This window comes from Cydia amplana, chromosome 14 (assembly GCF_948474715.1).
Source record: "Cydia amplana chromosome 14, ilCydAmpl1.1, whole genome shotgun sequence".
In the NCBI taxonomy this organism is placed as follows: domain Eukaryota; kingdom Metazoa; phylum Arthropoda; class Insecta; order Lepidoptera; family Tortricidae; genus Cydia; species Cydia amplana.
Window position 1 is genome coordinate 15,308,020 of NC_086082.1, and position 20,700 is coordinate 15,328,719.

At 39.7% G+C, this 20,700-nt stretch overlaps 1 protein-coding gene across 1 annotated transcript in view; it reads left to right on the forward strand.

Moving 5' to 3' along the window:
* The first annotated feature begins 215 nt into the window (after positions 1 to 215).
* The window catches only part of LOC134654173 (frizzled-10-like), a 32,376-nt gene continuing 11,891 nt past the window's right edge, over positions 216 to 20,700 (forward strand). The window contains exon 1 of the mRNA XM_063509619.1: positions 216 to 700. Coding sequence (XP_063365689.1) covers positions 530 to 700 — 171 coding nt within the window. The 5' untranslated portion in view covers positions 216 to 529. The remainder of the gene's footprint in view (positions 701 to 20,700) is intronic.

A 20,700-nucleotide genomic window follows, 5' to 3' on the forward strand; every position in this document is an offset into this window, starting at 1 on the left:
AGCTCACGATGATACTATAATACAGCAAAATTCATGTAATAAAAGTTTTAAACCTCTCAATTACCACACTTTTATTGCAGCAATTTCATAAAATAAAATTGAACCCCATGGGCAGATACACTTAATTCCATATTATCCTTCCATTCTACTCAAAGCCCTTAGAGTGAAAGAGAGAGCGTAAATTACTACCGCCGATTGCAGTGAGCCGTACACGAATTAGTTTTTTTTTCTTTTCTTAATGCCCTGTTCATGCGTTCACTTCAGACAGGCCTTTTATCGGAACATATGCATGTTTCTGAACGTAGCGGCAGACCGGTTTCGTTCCTTTGCCTTTGATTGAACGCCGCGGCGCCGAGTTCGAATTACGAATTTCAAATCAGTCCGGTGCAAGCCGTTGTGGAGCGCGCTTGTGTTCGTGCGTAATAAAATAGAAGAAAATGTTTACGAGTGAAGTTTGCATATAAACAAAGTTTTAAACTGTTTTAATATGACAATAGTTGTTGTGTTGTGATATTTAGCTGTGTTGAATATGTCTCGGATTGTTAGCGTGTTGTTTTTGGCCGCTCTGGTGGCGGGCCAGGAGGAGGAAGGCGGGAGGTGCGAGAGGATCAAGCTGCCGCTGTGTCAGGATCTGGGATACAACTGGACAGCCATGCCCAACCTTATGGGGCATCGGGATCAGAAGGGAGCAGAGGAAGCGGTAAGGATTTACACCAGTCTTTATAATAAGTAGATTCTGACCACGCTAACTTGGCAGCAGACGTAGCACTTGGCGTGTTGTAAATTATTTGAAGATTTATTATTGTAATTCTTGAAACAATCGTAATATTTACATATTTTAGTGTGAAAAGTGGCCATAAAGATGTAAATGTCAGAAAATTCATATAGAAAACATGTGTTTTGTGTTGTTTTCACATTCAAATTAAGTTAATTTGAGAATTGAACAAACATTCAATGCAAGAAGTAAGTTCTAGTAAACACAATAAAATGGTATGGCAATAACAACATGCTTTATTTTAATTAAAATTTGTGTGATGAAAAATGTCAACAACTGACGTTTCGCCAGGTAGGTACAATCAAGCGCACAAGTTTATAGTTTATGTTTATGTCAAACTTTTAGTTTAGATGAAGTAGGTAGAGGTATTACATGATTTTTATTAAATCTTTCTCATAATTGTGACCATTATGAGAAAGATTTCCATACACCACCATTTTAAAACAAGTACTCGTTTTAATAAGTAGGGGTAACGTGACAATCGATATTAAAAGTTTAGGGGAAAGCGTATTATGTTACTTTGCCCTTTTAAAAGGGGGATTTGATTTATAGTTGATTATGGAATAGATTTTATGGTCTGTATGTAATGAATCCCTTGTGAACACATTATAAAAGTTAAAGGGAGTAGGGGATGGAGCAATAAAAAAAAGAATTGTTACTTTTACTGGGTATCCAATGAAATCTTTTTTTTTGTGGTGGCCTACTATTCAAATAAGAAATGGTGATTTCAGTAAAAAGCGGATTTTTGTCTTTCACGGTCCTCCTAGTATGTGCTAGTAGATACTTAGGTAGACGTACTAGTAGGTACCGACTCATTTTACGTAGTTGTTTTTATGAAACTCGGTAAAACAATGAGCTGAAAACAATAACATGGCTTTAGCCGTGTAGGTAGCATTATAAACCAAAATACCATAGAGTGATGTTTACCAAAACTAAACAATGATTAGATATTTTTATTAGCACGAGTATAGAGATAGCGTAACCGGGGGGAGTCTGTTGACTTTGGCTTCTGTTTCGTTCTTGTTTTGTGATAGAGTGATGTGGGTCACCTGTCATCACAAAAACTTTTTTTTGGGCTTATTACATTTTAGCAGTTTTCATGAGTTTAACCCAATTAAATCCTGTTGCCAATACAGTTGCAAGACTATTGTTAAGTTATTTTCTATTTTTTTTTACAATATAAATAAATGCATTTCTTTTTATTACATCATTATAAGTTTAAGAAAAATGTGTCTGTTTATAAAAATAACTAATGGAAGCTTGCCCGTTTGAAATGTAGATTAGAATCAACTCGTTTTGTTTACCTAACTCTTGAGTGTAACCATAAAAGGCCAATAAAGATACTAAAAAAACGTACACGTGACGTGACAATAACCGAGACGCGGCGACGTGTGTGATAGCTGATAAGGTATCTCACATCAAACGCACCGATCGAGGCCTTAGTACCGCTCATATTTGCTAAGCGACATGATCGAGATACCTAATGCCAATAAGCAACGTTTCAAGGGAAAGGAATTCAACATCGAGAAAATGCTAGTGAAGAGAAAAATACCAACTTTTTTAAATTCAACCCGGGGATTATTGCATATACATCTATATCTTTTGTTTTAGTATCTATTGATTATTAGAATTCCTTGGATGTACTTGTCTGGAATGGCTGGATTCGATTTTGCATAAATGTCATGGCAGAGGTTCTTCCGCAGGGCTTACAAATTACATGAGAAACGTTGTTTACCTTTCCACTCACAAATTGTACCTATTACTTGCTTATAAGATTAGATAGTTGCACAAATACACTGTTAAAAGCACCGATTAGTAAAGAAATAGATCAAAAACATGATCAGTACTTACGGCCGCTTTCAGTCTGATTAATGGCTTCTGTAACAAGCAAAATCCATTAAAACGCTCATGTTGCAAATTCATTTGGATTATTCTGAGCTGCATTAAATCAATAAACACGCGGACGCTTTGATACAACTATCGCGATAGCGGTATCTTTACAGCCCAATAACGCGGAGCAGGCATTTATTTATATTTATTTATATCCCTTATCGAATCGCGGCTATCTTGCCTTAAGTGCCGATGTGTATCGGTTAATGCCGCTCTATCGTCGGCATCGCTTTTACACGTATCTCCGATTACTTCACTTGTATGAATTTCGCTGTACATGTAAACATCGATTCGTTCGACGGTGACGTTTGTTTATACGTTTCTTTCTAATTACTTAATGAAGTTATTTGTTATCGCCATCTGATTATGTGTGATGACTAAATTGTGATAGTCTCCGTCTACTTTTTAAAAACGGGGTCATATTTTTACAGTAAAACTTAATCTGACTCACGTTTTTAAATCATATTTTCATCCTCAAACACGACTTAGAACAGTAAAAATGTATCTTGATCTTGTTAGTTCAAAGTAGACTGCACTACAATCTGCCTTGGGTTCAATGTTGTAGAATTAGAGAAGAATAAAAGTGGTACAGAGTTCTCCAAACGGGCCTTATCGGGCGTAGCATCGGGTCCATTTGTTCTAGTGGGATGGTTCATTCACGAAAAGTTTCATCTGATTTTGCTGCATCGTCACTGCGGGCGTTCACCTCTAGATTGGGCAATCGAACCCAATATATGGACAGATAAATTGTCTGTATCGCTTAATGGTATTTCTTAATTAAAGTCTCGCGTGGACACCGCTCTTTTACTTGACATTTAAAAGTACGTTCCCTTTTTTATAGCTTTTAGACTTTCATTGCGATTACACTGGTTTCATTTGGTTTTATTACTCAGGCCATAAATTTAACTTTACTGTTCAGAATAACTTAACGGGTTCAATGATTTTCGGGAACTCTGGTGTTTAAGTACTTATTAAGGATACTTAGTGTAAGTAGCTACTTAAATATTTACGATCTACAAAAATGACTCTAACTTTCCGGATATTGCGAGACATATGATCTAAATCCCGAGCAAATACGACGCAAGGCCAACAAAGGCCGGCTTTTAGCTCCTCTTAGTGATGGTGGCAAGACTGGCAAGTGCCAGGACACCCACACCTGAGCGCCATTAGCACCACTCTACCAATTGGCTAACAGAACTCGGCTGTTCGAGAATAACCCAGCGCTAAAGTGTCAGAATGTGAGTTATTTAGTTATAAAAACCGGTCAAATAAGCGGCCTATCTCTCCGTTTCCTAAGGCGATTGCATCAAGTGTAAAGTCGGATTTAAAGAAAGAATTCCTCGGCAACACCTTGAATTTCACCTCATTCCCCGCCGTTGCAGCAATTATCCTTGACCTTTATTGAATGCTTCAAAAAAGTATTCTAGACTTATCATGTTCGTCGTAAACTTGGGCATAAAATAATAAACTCGAACGCAACGAGATAAGACTTGATAACCTATTTCCCCAATTGTCGGCGTCTTTGACCATTGTGTCAAAATTGCCCGGTTTTTGTGGGCCCGGGTACATCTGAGGTGTTATTGAGAAGTCCGTATTCTTTGAAGCACCCTATCATTAGCGCAGGTATGGGGATTATATAGCGGCCATAATAGGGCCCGGTGTTTCGGATGAAAGTTTTTAGCTTTGTTAAGTCATGCTCGAAGTCATCGTGGAGGGTAATCTCTGTCCTATTGTTGGGTTGCAGCAGCTTTACGGTAATTTTCATCACGGAAATGTTGATTTGTTCCGAGGGCCTGCGTGTTGTATTGTTGAACGATGTTGGTGAACTAAATCAAATTGTCATGGCATTGTCAATTCGATACGGGTAAGTTCTTCTGTGGATCTTAGTTTTTTTTTCGATTAAGTGATACGTCACTACAAAAAAAAAATCCTTTAAATCATTAATACACAACAACGCAATCGTCCATTCTTTGATTGTTTTCTTCTGTCATAATTGTATTGCTCTAAAACTTTCATAATTCCAAATTTACGATGATACGTCGACATAAATTTATAGCCACATCTTTGAATAACTTAGCACTTGGAATAAAAAACGTTCGACTTTGTGCGACCGCCTACCTGGGGTAATTAGGAGGGGCAATTTGTGAGTTCCGCCGGCCGCGCCCGCGGCGCAAGCGCCATCTTTCAAACCGACTTTTAAACTTTAATAATCTTATGCCGTAGGATGCGGTCGGCAGGTATCGAGGCATGAAAAAGCTTCTTTCTTCTTTATGACATGTCACGCCTAAATTGTAGGCCTAATGGTACTCATTACACGTCATTTTGGTGCATATCATATGATCTTGGGGACAAAATGTCAAGGTGTGTGGCTGTGTGGTGTGTGTCACGAGATTGTGCTTATATGAGCAGTGTCTTTACAAAAGAGCTTTCTCTATGAAAACCATACAAAAATAAGCCTTTTTAAAAAGATAGCTCCTCTTATCAATATGTATAATACTTTCGCTCGCGACAGTACCTACCACCTGCCTTTAAAGTACTTTAGTTCAATACATCAGCCTCGACAAGAGCTTTTTTCAATTAATTATGTACAAATAATTACGAAAGCCAATTAAACAAAGAAACAATACAAGTTTTTACTATGTACGTATAGGTATGTAATGTATGTATCATACGGACACCGCAGTATGCGAGAAGTTCTCTAATTGCATTGTAATTGCACCGTTAACTGCCACAATTAGATGCCATAAAGTGGGGGGAGGGCAGCGGGGAGGGGGGCGCCGGCAAGATCAAAGCGGTGCGATTACCGCACGATGCGCCTGCGCTTGTGCGGGCGCAGTGGCCGTTTCGTGAACAGTATGCGTGTGCAAAATTGCGTGGTAATATTTTACGTAACATTACATCGCTGGTTGTTACTTTTATGTGTAAGTCTTAAATTTAGGCATTTATTTGGCCTTTTTCAACTTACGCTATTCCACACCCCTAGTTGTATTAGGACTTTAAAATAAGTTATAGTGCGATCGTAGTAAAATAAAACAATGTTCAATTAAATTAATATTTACACAATTAATCAATTGGCCTGAAATAATTTAAACAAAGATTAAATGGTAGTAACTAAGTAGTAACTAACTAGTAGTTGTAGTGTTACAGAAAACACTAATTTCTGTAATGTTTAATGAATCAGTCCTAAAACCTTTCTGAGTTTTTACTATCGATAAAAAAAATACCTAAACTTATCTAGCCAACAACCAACTGTGGAGTGGAAGGACAATTGTAATGATCTAAAATCTGTGTACTGTGACCACATTTTGTTTTATTGCCATGCGCGTACATCGACCCGATGCATCGATGCGATCGCGATCTACCGGCCAACTTATCTACATTTACCAGATAACATCTTAATACGTACACATAAATACCATTTTCGCTTGATCCATGTGTTCATTTAAAGTGGTTCGCATTTCCTAATGATATGTAACCTACAATAATTTAGACTTAAATGAACCGTATTAAGATTTAAATTGCATTGATATGAACGGAGTATAATACGTTTTGGTACTTAGTTGGCATTTGCATTTTTAATTGTGAACCGGCTAATCGAGCGAATATTAATTGTGTTTTGTTTTAATCGATTGCGGGATCAAATTTGGTGATCGGTTTTTGTTTTTATGATGTCATTGAGTTCCTTAATAACAAATAATTCATGAAGTTTTGAAGACAGCTTCAATGAGAAAAATTTTGATAGATATCATGGTTGTATGTAAGTACATAAGTGGTTTTAAGAACAACTCATGACATCCCGAAAATGTATGAGGCAGTTAGCAACCTGTAAACCTTGTTAAGTTTCGTGGAGGAGCTGACTAGTAAAACTAACATCATACGTTTCTATTAAAGGTAAGTAGTAGGTACCGTTAATGTAGACCGGTCAACGAACAAAGACATGAATTGAATAAGTAAGTGCACATTTATTCAGACACCATTACTCGATCCTTGTCCGTTCTCCGGCAAATCTAACACATCTCCACTGGCCCCATTCCCCGTTCTACCTCTATTATAAACGAAATGGCATGGTCATCCCGTCCTAAGAATTCTGGCCTGTTCTTCCTTATTCCTATCGATTACAGAGCTTTCGCCTCACGCTTAAATGAAACTAGATCCAAGAATTTATTATCTAATATTTATATCTAATAAATAATTTAAATCTTGCTTGGTCGAGTTGTAATGTAACAATTTTTAAACAACAATACCTATTCATATTGTAGCGATGTCTCTTCAAATTAGTTAGCTAAACTTAAACAATTTAGGTACCTACGAAAAGTCGCAGTCCTTATGCATAAAATGCGCTTTTTCGCATGCAATTTAGCTAAGTAACTATAACTACCACTGAGTTGCATTGCAGCCGTTATTTTAATAATCCAACATTTACATTACACCCCTAAAACTTTTTTTGTTTCTACACTCGTCGTCACGGAAATCGCACACCCACAGATTTTTGTTTCAAGCGAATATAGGTCTTATCATGCGTATTATACCCTATCAATATTTATCATTTAAAAGCAAAATTAATAAGCTTTAAAACATGAATAAAGCATTTTTGGGAAAAATAATAATAATCACGAAATTATGGCGTTCTGATCTGAAAGAACACCTAGAATACGCGTTGTATAGGGTCGCTAGTTGCGTTACCTTGGAGAGGTATAAAAGGGGGGGTAAAAGTGTGATATGGGTCATTCGGTATCCAGAGTTCACAGAGGTCATCCCGGAACAGCTGGAGAAAGAAAACACCCCAAGAAAATTGATACCACGGAAGCAGTAGCAGCTCAAGCAGTAGCCCTGGTGGATTTAGGAATGACGCAGAATGTGGTTGCTCGGCAGCTCAACATAAGCCGTTTCCGAGTTCTACGAGCAGTTTATCGATTCCAGAGGACTGGAAACTTCACCAGGAAGCCTGGAGCCGGAGGACAACGCTACACTTCCGAGAGATACGACCGCTTTATTGTGTCAACGTCTTTGCGGGACCGTTTCTCCAACGCTGTCCAGTTGCAGCAGGAGCTACGAGGAGTTCGGAGAACGGTGGTGAGCGTCTCTACAGTAAGGAGAAGGTTGTGGGAGAAGAAGATCATGCCCCATAGAGCGGCTACGGGTCCCAAATTGACGGCAGAGCATCGGCGAATTAGACGTGAGTTTGCTCGCGAACACAAGGATTGGACGGTCGACCAATGGAAGGCTGTCCTCTTCTCCGGTGAGACCAGGGCGTGTCTTTTCTGCAACGATAGGCACAGAGGAGGGTACAGAAGGCAAGGGAAACGTTATTCACAGACCTGTCTTGAAGAAACCGTCGGATACGGAGGAGGATCCTGCATGTTCTGGGGTGGCATTTCCCTCGCCGGCAAAACCGAGCTCGTTTGTGTTTCCGGCACCGGTGGTGGCCGAGGCCAGGGATCCATGACTGCTCATCGGTACATCACAGAGATCCTGGAGGATCATGTGGTCCGAATTTGTCGGCGCTGGGTTCACATTCATGCAGGATAACGCCCGCTCCCACACAGCGTTGATTTTTCGGGACCATTTTTCGGTGACCCATTCGGGGATTTTTTATGCAGTGGTCAGCAAGGAGTCTGGACCTGAATCCCATAAAACACCTTTGGGATCAGCTAAAACGGAAGGTGCGGTCACGTGATCCTGCACCTGCGACCCCTGGAACACCTTCGATATGCCGTCATTGAGGAGTGGGATGCTATTCTTCAAGAGCACATCGTGACTCTCGTGAGGTCCATGAAGGCTCGCATGGAAGGCAACACTAGGTTTTAAGTTTAGTTTTAAGCATTTGTATTGCAATATTTGTTGATTTTATTGTGTTTTAATTTGTTGAGTTTTTTGCATGAATATACGATTTTTATTTTTTATTAAAAAAAATATGCCTTCTTTTTATTTTTACTAACTTTTGCATTGTTTTTAAATAAAGGGTTAAATTCTCTTTAAAAAAAATGAACCCACACACTCATACTTTACCTTCAACAACATAAGGTTTATAACGGCTTGAAACAAAAATCCGTGGGTGTGCGATTTCCGTGACGCCAAGTGTAGTTTTCATTTTCATTGAGCTAGCGCTAATGTGGTGACAGCGAGTTTTCTTAAGTACATATATGTATTGTCTATCTAGTAGTGTGATCTATGGATTTACCGGAGAGGGGTAACCGCGTATACTGGTCTGGTACCTTCTACTTACCCGCGCTAAGGGATCGGAATACCCTTGTACAACAATCTAACTCCAAACTGTCACATCTCACTCATTGACACTTTACGACTTTGAACCATATCTCTTTAACTACTAAGTTCAAATTGAATTGTGAATGTTGAACAAGTTGAGCTTCAATGTGTGAAGGGTGGGAGGTGAGGAATGCAGCCCAATTAGACGGGTTCGATTCCCGATCCGACACGCACGGCGGTAAATCATTTTATAGCCGAAATGTGGAATTACGATAACTCGAGTTATGCTGTAACCGGTCGGTATGAGATTAAGAAGCATTAAAAGTAACAAAATTTTTATGAAGATTACGTATAGCTTTAATACTTCATAGTTCGTAGTCTCACCCATCTAAGCTGCTTCAAGCCAGGAAACATTTGAAATTTAAGCTGCATGACAAGATTTTTTTCTGCTATTTTCTCTGACTTCTTGAGATACGTAGTTATGTACATATCATATGATCTTGGGGACGAAATATCGAACTTGACGTACACACCACACACCGTACACAAGAATTTGCTTATTATGTACATTTTCAATATTTTTTTTATATTATCAAAACAATGCTTTCGCTCGCGACAGTACCAGCTTCCTTTAAAGTACCTACTTTACACAGTTCATACGTCACAAACAAAATATCTCTAGGAATCAGACATTCTTCAGTTAAAGACGCTTATTATTCAAGTTTTTAGAAACTTTACAGGTTTCTTCACAAACATTCAAAACACTACCACTACACAGTACACATGTAAGGGCTCCTCTACACGATGGGCCAGCGCCGGCCACTCCAAGGGACGCAGCCATGCGGTAGAATGAGATAGCAATATCACTTGCTCCCTCTAACGCATAAATGCGTCCCTTAGAGTGGCCGGCGCTGGCCCATCGTGTAGAGGAGCCATAAAGTTCCGTTTGCCAAGTTAACGTCCATTTAACGTGATGGTTTCTCAAAATTCCGCGGCCGCCGGCGACCCCCATATACGGCTGCAGTGAAACTAGTTCCAGCTTAGACGTACTGAGTGCTAAAGAGCAGACATTATACATGTTACGGGCTCTTGATGTTCGCGGCTAACGGTTTGGCTCTTTAGATCTAGGCGTAAATTCAGCCGCAGATCATTTCGATTCAATATAAGTCACTGCGATTCTATTTGACATTAGGTGAACATTTATATTTTGGACACCCACTTGTTAAGTTTTCTGCCATAAATGATTAGGAGTCGGATCAGGGTAACTGATGAAGCTGACTGATAATGTCAACTTTCAATAAAAAAAAATGTTTCGCAAATTCGACCATCGCCATCGGCAGATGCCTGAGCGAACTCCTATCCTGAAGATGCTATTCGAAAATCATAATTCCACATAACAGCTCTCAGTACAAAACTTCAGCTGGTGACGCTGGTGGCACAAAATATTTGTTATCCTATCCCAGGCTGTCATTGAGACTTCGTGGATTGGATACGGCCGCAGGCGCAGGGTTGTCAGCCATCACAAAAACTTCACCGTGACAAATCGGTGTTGCCATTATGTTGGTAATATCCAGCCCTATCTTTTGTAGATCTCTCGAACCGGTCGCGGCAGAGAGCGAACCTAATTGATAATAATCGGACTCTCGTGACCGATCTCTGATAGAAGCTCGCAACCAACTTATTACTTCTCCCCAAACAGCTTCTGCGCGGTCGGCTTAAAGTTGTTTTTCGATTGTTTTACGCAAGTTTATCTTTGTAGAACGATGGGATTCGGAGTTAAAAGCCAAGATTATCTTGCAGTTTAAAGACTATTAACCTCTTGGTAGTAGAGGCGGTTTTCCTTTGAAATTAATACAGTTATGTTGGTGTAATGATGCGATTGGACGCAGCGGCGCGGCAAAGGGAAGTGGGACTGATTGTAGCGCATTTAATTTATAATAATAATCGAGGGGCATTAATACCTGAGCACGGAAACGCTTTGAAAGGTTTCGTAAGAGTATCTGGCTGTAATTAGATATGGACGTATAAAGAAATTGTATAGTGCTATGATATTGGTGATATAGCAGTATCATACCAATATCATTGGCTGAATAGGTTCAATGGCCTTCATCGTTCGACAGTTTGATTGATGCTTTGTAACTTGAAGACGAGAACGAAAAACGTAGTTTCTTCTTGCAAAGATTTTAGTTGAAAGAGATCTCTTACAGAAAAGTTTAATGCTCTCCCTTAATTACCTACCTACCTACGTACTACTACGTAGGTATTATGTAACTAATAGGTTTCTAGATTAAAATGTAAATCCGAGTGCGTTCCTAATTAAGTATCTTTGAAATATGGAGTGAACTAAATATTTAGTTTGATCTGCATTTCTTCTACATTGATCACATTGATGGATATCTCCATTCGCCAGTAGGAACATTTCAGACATACAAACGTCGGATTGACAATTAAACTGCCCAATTCGCCGCCCAGACTCTTGATTAGTGATCTATAAACGCAATCGTAAACGCGTGCGCGCACGAAAACGACGTAACTTTACAAAACCCGTATACTAAATTCGATCTTAAATTTATAGGTACACGGTTTAAAATAGAAGTTGATTAGTGACGGGTTGTTTTGTATTGAGAAACGTGGGTTGTTCGCCGGCAATCGGTGTTGGCGTAAATCAGTTGAGGGAAATGACGCAGCTGGTGTTGCGCAAGCGGCGAAAGAGGAATATGTGTAGCATCGTAGATTTATACAGTAGGTAAGTATTCCGTCTGTAAACAGAAGTACGGTCAGCACCAAAAGTAGCGTAACTGACTCTGCGTCAAAAGTATCTACTTACTTACCATTAAGTCTCTCTAGGTACCTATATAGAACAAATGAACTATTGTAAATTATTTTGAACGCGAACCGCCGAGATATAGTTCTATTCTGAAAAGTATTCGAGGGAGGCAGATACCTAATACTTTGGTGCGTTGCTTCATACGCTACCATTGATGCTTGATTTGTATGGAATAGGATACCTACTTATAAATGTTGAATGGACTAAAGGGGGTTTGATTAAGAGCCCGTGCAGACAGACAGCGGTATGGTTTCCCGAGTTTTGCGTTCTTTCGAATGTAAAGTACTTTACGATAACGCACACAGCAGGCGGTCAGAAATCGGCGGTCAAAGCGGAGTTCTGACCGCCTACCGTGTGCGTTATCGTAAAGACTCGCGTACATTCGAAAGAACGCAGAACTCTGAACGCGGAACTCAAAACCCCAGACCGGTCTCTGTCTGCGCGGGCTCTAAATGCGAAGAAAACTAGAAGACAGAGTAGAAAATATCCCGTAATGATATCTCCCAAGGAACCATTTTAAATAATTAAATGGTAAAATAATCCCTCATCATCATCTTTACATGGATTCATGGTGGTCTGGGATTTCTTGTGGTTGTCAGAGAGTACTTAGACGATTAGTACACTTCTTATTCCAGCGCGAAAAGGTTCGTAAATGGGCACTAGTTGCCATTAGCCTCGTTGCCAATCCTACAAAGTGCCTTTAGCAATCACCTGCTACTGCTACTTACAAGTGGTGCCACTTGTAACTACGTTAATACATTATTTATTAATGAAAATCATGCTGTTTTACTACTATGAGTTTTCAGAAATGGTGCCGCAAGTTAACTCTTTCCGTTATTTTATGAGCCGATACGAATTCATTTACAAAGAGCACATTATACTTAATTTAAATTTGGGTCTTCGACACTCGGGCCTTGCAGAGGTAACTTTAACGGACTTAAGACAAACTATATTAAGATCAATCGGGATAAATTCAACTATTGGGTTATTGCGTCTATTTCGAATTTCTCGAATAAGTTCGGTCGGAACCTCTATGTTACGTTTTATTTCCAAGTAGCTCATGCAGATTTTTATCACTAGATGACGGGAGCTCACGTTGTTTAAAAAAAACAAACTCTAATAGTCGCTAGGTATAACCCCTTCGTTGCATTTATCTGACTGAAAAGAGCCCCAATATTACGAAACAGACGAATTTAACGGTTCAGTTATTAATTACAGCTCTTCAGTACAGTCGCCATCAGATATATCGGAGCGGTCAAGGCGCTCACAAATATCTGAATACTCCTCTATTGTCAAGGCGTTAGAGTGCGTGTTGAGATATTGTGAATACTTTGGCCGCTCCGATATATCTGAGGCGACTGTACCTACAAAACGTGCACTTGAGTGTGGGTCGGAAGGCCCGGCGCCTCCTTATCGGCCCTGATAAGACTCAGCCAAGGAATGTTAAGTGTGCGCACCGAATTAAATGCTAATTAAACAGGACGCTGACTACATTAACAGCTTACCATAATGAGTGGAAATGCTTTTAACATGCGTTTTGACAGAATTGTGCTTTTACCTCGAAAACTTTCCGTTTTATCTTTAAAACTTGAAAGTTTAATTCATGATTTGATAGTGAGGAAGGAAATCGGATAGAAGGGAAATCAACACAACATGTAACAAACGCTATATTATGCGATAGCGATAGAGTATAATCATCCATACGATCATAGTGATTATGTCCTTCCGATATGAGGTTTTGATTGAGGTTTAGCTAAGGAACATTATTAGGTGTGACTGGTCGTATGCCTATTGCATAATATTAACCTTTAATTGTCATTACAAAACTCAGAAACTAGAAAGAAATACCTTGAATACTAAAATCTCCTTCAGTCGCGTATTTCATACATGATTCCAATGAATAATGTAACAATTACAACTTGAAGCACACATTTCCATATTTTACCACTTGTGGTTTCATTTAATATATAACCCACTATAAAAATTTCGCTATTTAGATTAATAAATTGCGTAAGATAATCATCTCAAGTTGAAACTAACCTAAATGCGTGAACCTTTGGATGACATTGACAGTTTGACGTTCGGTCGTACGGAAGTCTGAACTCCTAGTACAGCGTTAATACGAACAATCCAAAACGCCTAAGATTTTAAACTTCCCGCTATGTTTTGAGTATGTTTGCTACTAATAAACGTAAAATACTTCCACACAGGAGTGTTTTTCGGAAAGAGACTAAAAGTATCCCAAAGTAAAATAATGCTTGCAGGTTCGTGCGTGTAGAGGGGCCATAAAGCGTTCCCTTTTATTATAATTTAGTCTACTCAAACTGACTACCCGACTATTGCCTGTGAATGTGTGCGTAAGACGTCATTGAGAATATCTTCGTCTTTCTCTAAGACGCAAGCGTGAAAGGGATAGATCTTGGTAGCATCGAACTTTACGAATGTGAACCTTAATATTACGGTCGTATGGCTTTTCTTGAATCGAGCGTCGGCACCCGCCACAAGGCAAATGACCTCTTTCTCGGTTATGATAGCCTGGTACTTTTGGTAAACGTTTGTCTTAATAAGTCACCGGTCGTAGGTTGCATAACGCTAATAGGTACGGGGCAAATAACCTCTTCCTCGGTTCTGGTATCCTGGTATTTTTAGAATAACAGTAAGTCACATGTCGCCGTTATGTCGCTGGTATGTCGCCGGTATGTCGCCGGTATGTCGCCGTTATGTCGCCGTTATGTCGCCGTTATGTCGCTGTTATGTCGCCTGTCGCCAATGGGTCGCCGTTGAGTCGTCTGTCGTCAATAGGTCGCCGTTACGTCGCCTGTCGCCAGTATGTCGCCGTTATGTCGCTTGTCGCCAATAGGTCGCCAGTGTATCGTAAAATCACCAGCAAGTCACATGTCGCCGTTATGTCGCCGTTATGTCGCCGTTATGTGCCGTTATGTCGCCGTTATGTCGCCGTTATGTCGCCTGTCGCCAATATGTCGCCAGTACGTCGCCTGTCGCCAATGGGTCGCCAGTACGTCGCCTGTCGCCAATGGGTCGCCGTTGAGTCGCCTGTCGTCAATAGGTCGCCAGTACGTCGCCTGTCGCCAATATGTCGCCAGTACGTCGCCTGTCGCCAATATGTCGCCAGTACGTCGCCTGTATGTCGCCGTTATGTCGCTTGTCGCCAATAGGTCGCCAGTGTATCGTAAAATCACCAGTAAGTCACATGTCGCCGTTATGTCGCCGTTATGTCGCCGTTATGTGCCGTTATGTCGCCGTTATGTCGCCGTTATGTCGCCTGTCGCCAATATGTCGCCAGTACGTCGCCTGTCGCCAATGGGTCGCCAGTACGTCGCCTGTCGCCAATGGGTCGCCGTTGAGTCGCCTGTCGTCAATAGGTCGCCAGTACGTCGCCTGTCGCCAATATGTCGCCAGTACGTCGCCTGTCGCCAATATGTCGCCAGTACGTCGCCTGTCGCCAATATGTCGCCAGTACGTCGCCTGTCGCCAATGGGTCGCCGTTGAGTCGCCTGTCGTCAATAGGTCGCCAGTACGTCGCCTGTCGCCAATAGGTCGCCGTTGCGTCGCTAATAGGTCGCCAGTAAGGGGTATAAAAGGCGGGTGCGCGCTGCGAGCGATTCATTCATTCTTCAACCATCGGCTAGCAGTGACTCTGGTTCTCGGGCGTTTAAATATTCGGTGAGCAAAGTTCCTCTACTACTGTTGCTATGTTTGTTTTCGCTTGGAATTATCCTGGTGAATTTAAACGTGGAAATGGTGTCTGTGTTTGGTTTTACGGGGACAATATCGTCGTAAAGCTGATCTTAGACTTTTGTGGAGATTCTTTGTTACCGTGTACGGGATTTAAATATAGTGAAGTTTCCTACGCAGTGTTTTTCTAAGTGCCGCCACGTTATGCAGGGACAATATCGTTGCATAGCAGGGACTTGGAAAGCGTGTCTGTGTTTAGTTTTACGGGGACAATATCGTCGTAAAACTGAACTTGGGCTATTGCGGGGATTCTTTGCTACTGTGTGTTGTTATAGTGAAGTTTTCTACACTGTGTTTTCTAAGTGCCGTCACGTTATGCAGGGACAATATCGTTGCATAACAGGGGCTTGGAAAGCGTGTCTGTGTTTGGTTTTGTGGGGACAATATCGTCATAAAACTGAACTTAGATAGCGGTGTTTAAGGGAATTTCACTTCTGTGTTTAGTTAGTTTGATTTTGTGAGTAGTTTGGTTCGTAAAATTGAACCTAGTTATTTTAGTGTTTTACTATGGGGTCTTTTGCTATATAGTTTAAAAACCAGATCATTGTTTGGACTGACTGTTTGTCCGACTGGACCGCTCACCCCTTGCGGTGTTAAATGTGAGCTGTCTAGGAGTCTTTTTGCTCCAAGATGAGGGTTATCTTGGCACCTTCTCTTTACCAACATAGAAGGTGAAAAACGTCTCCCTCCTTAGCTCTCCAATGTCCAGCTGTTACATGAATAATGGGGATGTCACGTGCGCATCATCCGGAGTAATCTGGGCCCATTTGAAATCTACAGTATTTGGAGGCTTCGTATATTAAATATATTTATTTATACCACTTATATACATAATAGGGCCCTGTCTTACCCATGTTGCCACCCTGCCTTTGTGCAACCCGCCATGGGGGGAGACAAGCCCACGAGCTGTTAGGTTGCATTCTCGGAATCGCTCGCCGAACTCTTACAGCGTCTTAGTAGGGATACACTTGCGTATATTCCAAAGTACCAGGTCGATGGTAAGTACGAACTGTGCTTTGGTTATACTAGAGTAGGGACAAAGGGTAGGTTTAGGGTAAATTCACACACAATTATTCGGAATTTAGGGTTCATTTTAGTCTTGGTCTGTAAAATTGATATATTTTTCCTTTTAAAGAACTTCAACTACGGTCTCGCTATACTAAAATTGTGCGTAAATGGGTATAGGGTTTCAGTTGCTTAAATCTTCCAATATTTTAATTTATTTGGGGAAAATAATTAATGTAAAATCTTATCTCTATTTTTATTTATGAAATTCTGGTTTTCTGGTGTAAAGACGAGGTACTGAGTATTACAATCATGTTTCTAAGGTATTTACACAATTAAATCTTAAATATCAAGTTGGGATTAGGAACACAGTCTATTCGGAGATAGAAAATCGACGACTAGCTGTTTTAGGGAACCTTTGGCAGGCAAGAGTAATCCAAAGGATATTTTGAGTGAAATAATGCTCATCTTGATATTTCAGTCTCATAAAATATAGTATATTTTTAACAAATAAACTTAGTACTTCGTTCATACTTCTAAAAAACTAGAAATACAGTCTATATTTTAGTTGCTGGGGAATGGAAATGGGATTCGCATCCCTAGTTTTTGAAATAAAAAAGAATAGTAATTTTGATGACTGATGGATACTTTGACACTTCTTTCCATAGCCATCTAGGTACGCATAGGTTCCGAAGTGTTGGTCATAGCCCGTCTGGCTAAAAATGTAGGGTAGGAGTTCCAATTGACCTTGCTGATTGGACTAGGAGCCCCCAGTCCTGCATCGAGCGTATGGGTAGCATATTTCGAATAGAAGCTGGTAGTTAATAATATTAACTTGAAATGCTAGGGTGTAAATGGGCTTACCCCAGGAGTGCTACTCATATGTTATCCCGGAGGCTTAATAGATTGTAGCAGGCTTTTACCAACCCCATTTTTAAACTCATTTTACCAAATATATTTCTTTTATATCAGTATCATCATATATGCTGCATTTACCTAAATAATATCATTTGAAGTAAAATATAACTCCATTTACATTACACTAATAAATTCTGGTAACTTTTGGTACTATTTCTGTATTTTAATAAATTATTCTAGTAAGTTACTCATTAGCGTCATAATAAATGTGCTTCCAATATCATAAAATATTTTTCCCAAAGTCCAGGTAATTGTAAATAAAATCAGAGTCCAAAATTTAGCTGATACTCATTAAAGAACTTAGGGTACCGCGGTTCACTTCGAGGGGTCCTAACGCTAGACTAGACGATCACGACTAAATCACATGGCCAAATTTCAGGGGTAAATCTAAAGGGGGTGTTTATATTATGGTTAGTATGGGTAAGTAAGTAAGTAGGTAGCGGGAGGTTACATAGGTAGTAAACTAGAATGTTTTACAAGATGTTACTCGTATCCCTTAACCCGTCAAAGCAGCAAATTGAACGAATCCTTACCCGTATTCCTAACTTCCATTCTTCTAGTAATAAAAAACTTCACGATTATTTTCCTTGAAACTGCGCTACTCATTGTAACTACAAAATAGCCATAGTACTATACTACAGACATACTAAGTTCTATAGCTCATACGTTACCATATGAATGCAGCCTTCAAAACGCGCCGCCTCGCAGACGCACGTACGCATTTAAACGGAATTTTCCGTTCAAAAAGTCACATGTGTCTTCTGATTACACTCACTATATGCCCTTTAAAGAATAATTGCTATTAATTCGCCGCGTGCGCACATAAATAACCATTAAAAACTGTTTATACCTGACGCGGGACAGCCGCCTCGTTCAGTTGTCAATTACTCGCCCCGTTGCCTTTAGAGGCATGAGTTTACTTCAATTGCAAGTTTAACTTTACATTTTGACGACTGTCAGCATTCCTTTGAAATGGGAAAAAATATATCTAGATTCAAGTTTTAATAACTAGGTAGGTGACTAAGGTCAGCCAGCCAGAAAGTCAGTCTAGAGCTAGACTGCTAGCCACTTATATAGAATGAAATATCTTTTTTGATTGTCGAAAGTGTGCCATAATACAAATGGTTCTAGTCTTTTGTATGGTATGACTTATTTTCCGCCAGGAGTTGGGAAACTGCCTCTCTTTTGATGTACAGTAGAGTCCGGTTATAACGACGCCCAAGGGACCGCTGATATTACGTCGTACTAACCGGACGTCGCACTAAACGAACTGCCAATTTTAATATATTTTTTTAATCAGAATAATGACATCATTTTGTATTTATGAATACTTATGCGACAATCAACGAAAAAAAATCATTTTAATTAAAATATTCATTTACGTTAGTATTACAACACTTTGTCTTAAATGCAGAGACTTAATTGTGTGTTTAGAAGAAGCCACTTTTGTAGGTTCGCGTACTCACTCATCATCCGCAAATTACTCGAATCCAGTAAAATAAAAAGTCGTAATTTTTAGGGATCTAATCAAGGTGACATTCGTACATCGACAATCAAAAGATAAATAAGTTTTTTGTCAAACATTTCAATTTTGACTCAAGCCTTTATGCGGACTGTTTACTTTTGTTTCAACAAGCAACCTATAGATACTCAATTGAGACAATTCTTACAAACCCAAACTCAATTAGGATGCGTTGTTTTATCAAACAGTTCCTATGGCCACCTCCAGCTCGAAGGTACCAAAATATTGCATTGTCACCCAACTTACATAATTATGTATGTGAAGTTTAAGCTCAATTGCGAATGCGAATTGGGTTTTATTTAGTTTGCAAGATTACGAAAAGTCACAGTTTTTCATCTTGCTGCGTATAGGCAAAGGGGGGAGGGGAGAGGGGAGTTGGGTGCGCGGGACGGAGTAAGCTTCTTACCAACAATTTATTTGTAAAAATTACGACGCTCGTCGTTGTAACCGGACTTGACGGACGGATTTTGTGTCAATTTCCGTCGTTAAAAGCGGTCGGTCGTTATAAGCGGAGTCGTAATAAACGGTTGTACTTTCATAGTAGCTCATACTAAAACCAAACAAGTGCTTATACTTACGTCGCTATAAGCGGTTGGTTGTTATATGCGAAGTCGTACTAAACGGACTCTACTGTAGGTACAATTGCCTTGCCGCTTTTCTAGTTTACCTACATGATAGTACTCGCAATATACTACCAGTAGACCTAAGGCCTGGCACATGATTGGCTAGCCGTCTTTTTCTAACTATGTTAATAAAAGAGGGACGTGTAGTCTACTAGTCTATCTGGCCGCGAGATACTGTCGCGCCAATCATGTGCTAGTCCGGGTCGGTCGTGTGCTTCTATAATTTAATTGTAACAACTACATGTACTGTGGATCGCATGTGATATTTGTGGCTCTTTCAGACTCTATTAACTCATAAACCAACGCGGTCGCAGAATGTAAACAAAAATATTTCTCAAATCCCACGAAAACTATAACTATTTAGAATAAAATTGTTCTGTCAACATGTCCGCTTGACTTCGAGGCGTATTCGGATTTCGGATTTCAATAATATTATACTAACATTAAACCAATCAATGAGCGCAAGCGATAAACGTTGAGATTGATATCGTATTTTTAAGATCTGAATGTAAACTTACGTGCTGGGCGGTGTATAAAGCGAATCGTTATTTTTTCATTTATTCTGGTCGGAACTGGATGTGTGGCGATATGTTGCAGTCGGAATTAGGTTCGTTATTGAATACTGGCCTTGTACCATCAAACATTGGGTCGACAAGGTTCGGGGTCGAGGTTTTACCACAACACAAATAAATAATAAATAAAAATTAGTTTTTATTCAGACCATGAGATCCATATTTTGTTAGTTAATAATGGTACGTTCGATTTCGCAAACATCTAGCCAACGGCCCAAAAATATATTTACATGCCTCTAACCTAACAATAAGATCGTTTAAATAGACTTTTGGAACGTTTGGCTTATAATAGTTGTAATGATGTTTGTAAATGAGTTTCATTCACAAATTATTGGACACTTCATTCATTTACTCATTTCATTTCTCATTTTCATTTAATTCCTAGTATTTAAGTGTTTTGTAGTATAGTGTAGTCGCCATAAAACTGCACATTTGTCGCTCATTTACTTAAACAACCAGCGTGACAAACAAACATTATTTTGTATTCTTAACAATCTTAACACACTCTTGTCGTATCTAATATTCAAAGGTATATTTGGCTAAGCTAGTGTCAACACACAAAATTGCGCGAACATGACTGTTTGCCGACCTTAACTTGTTTGATG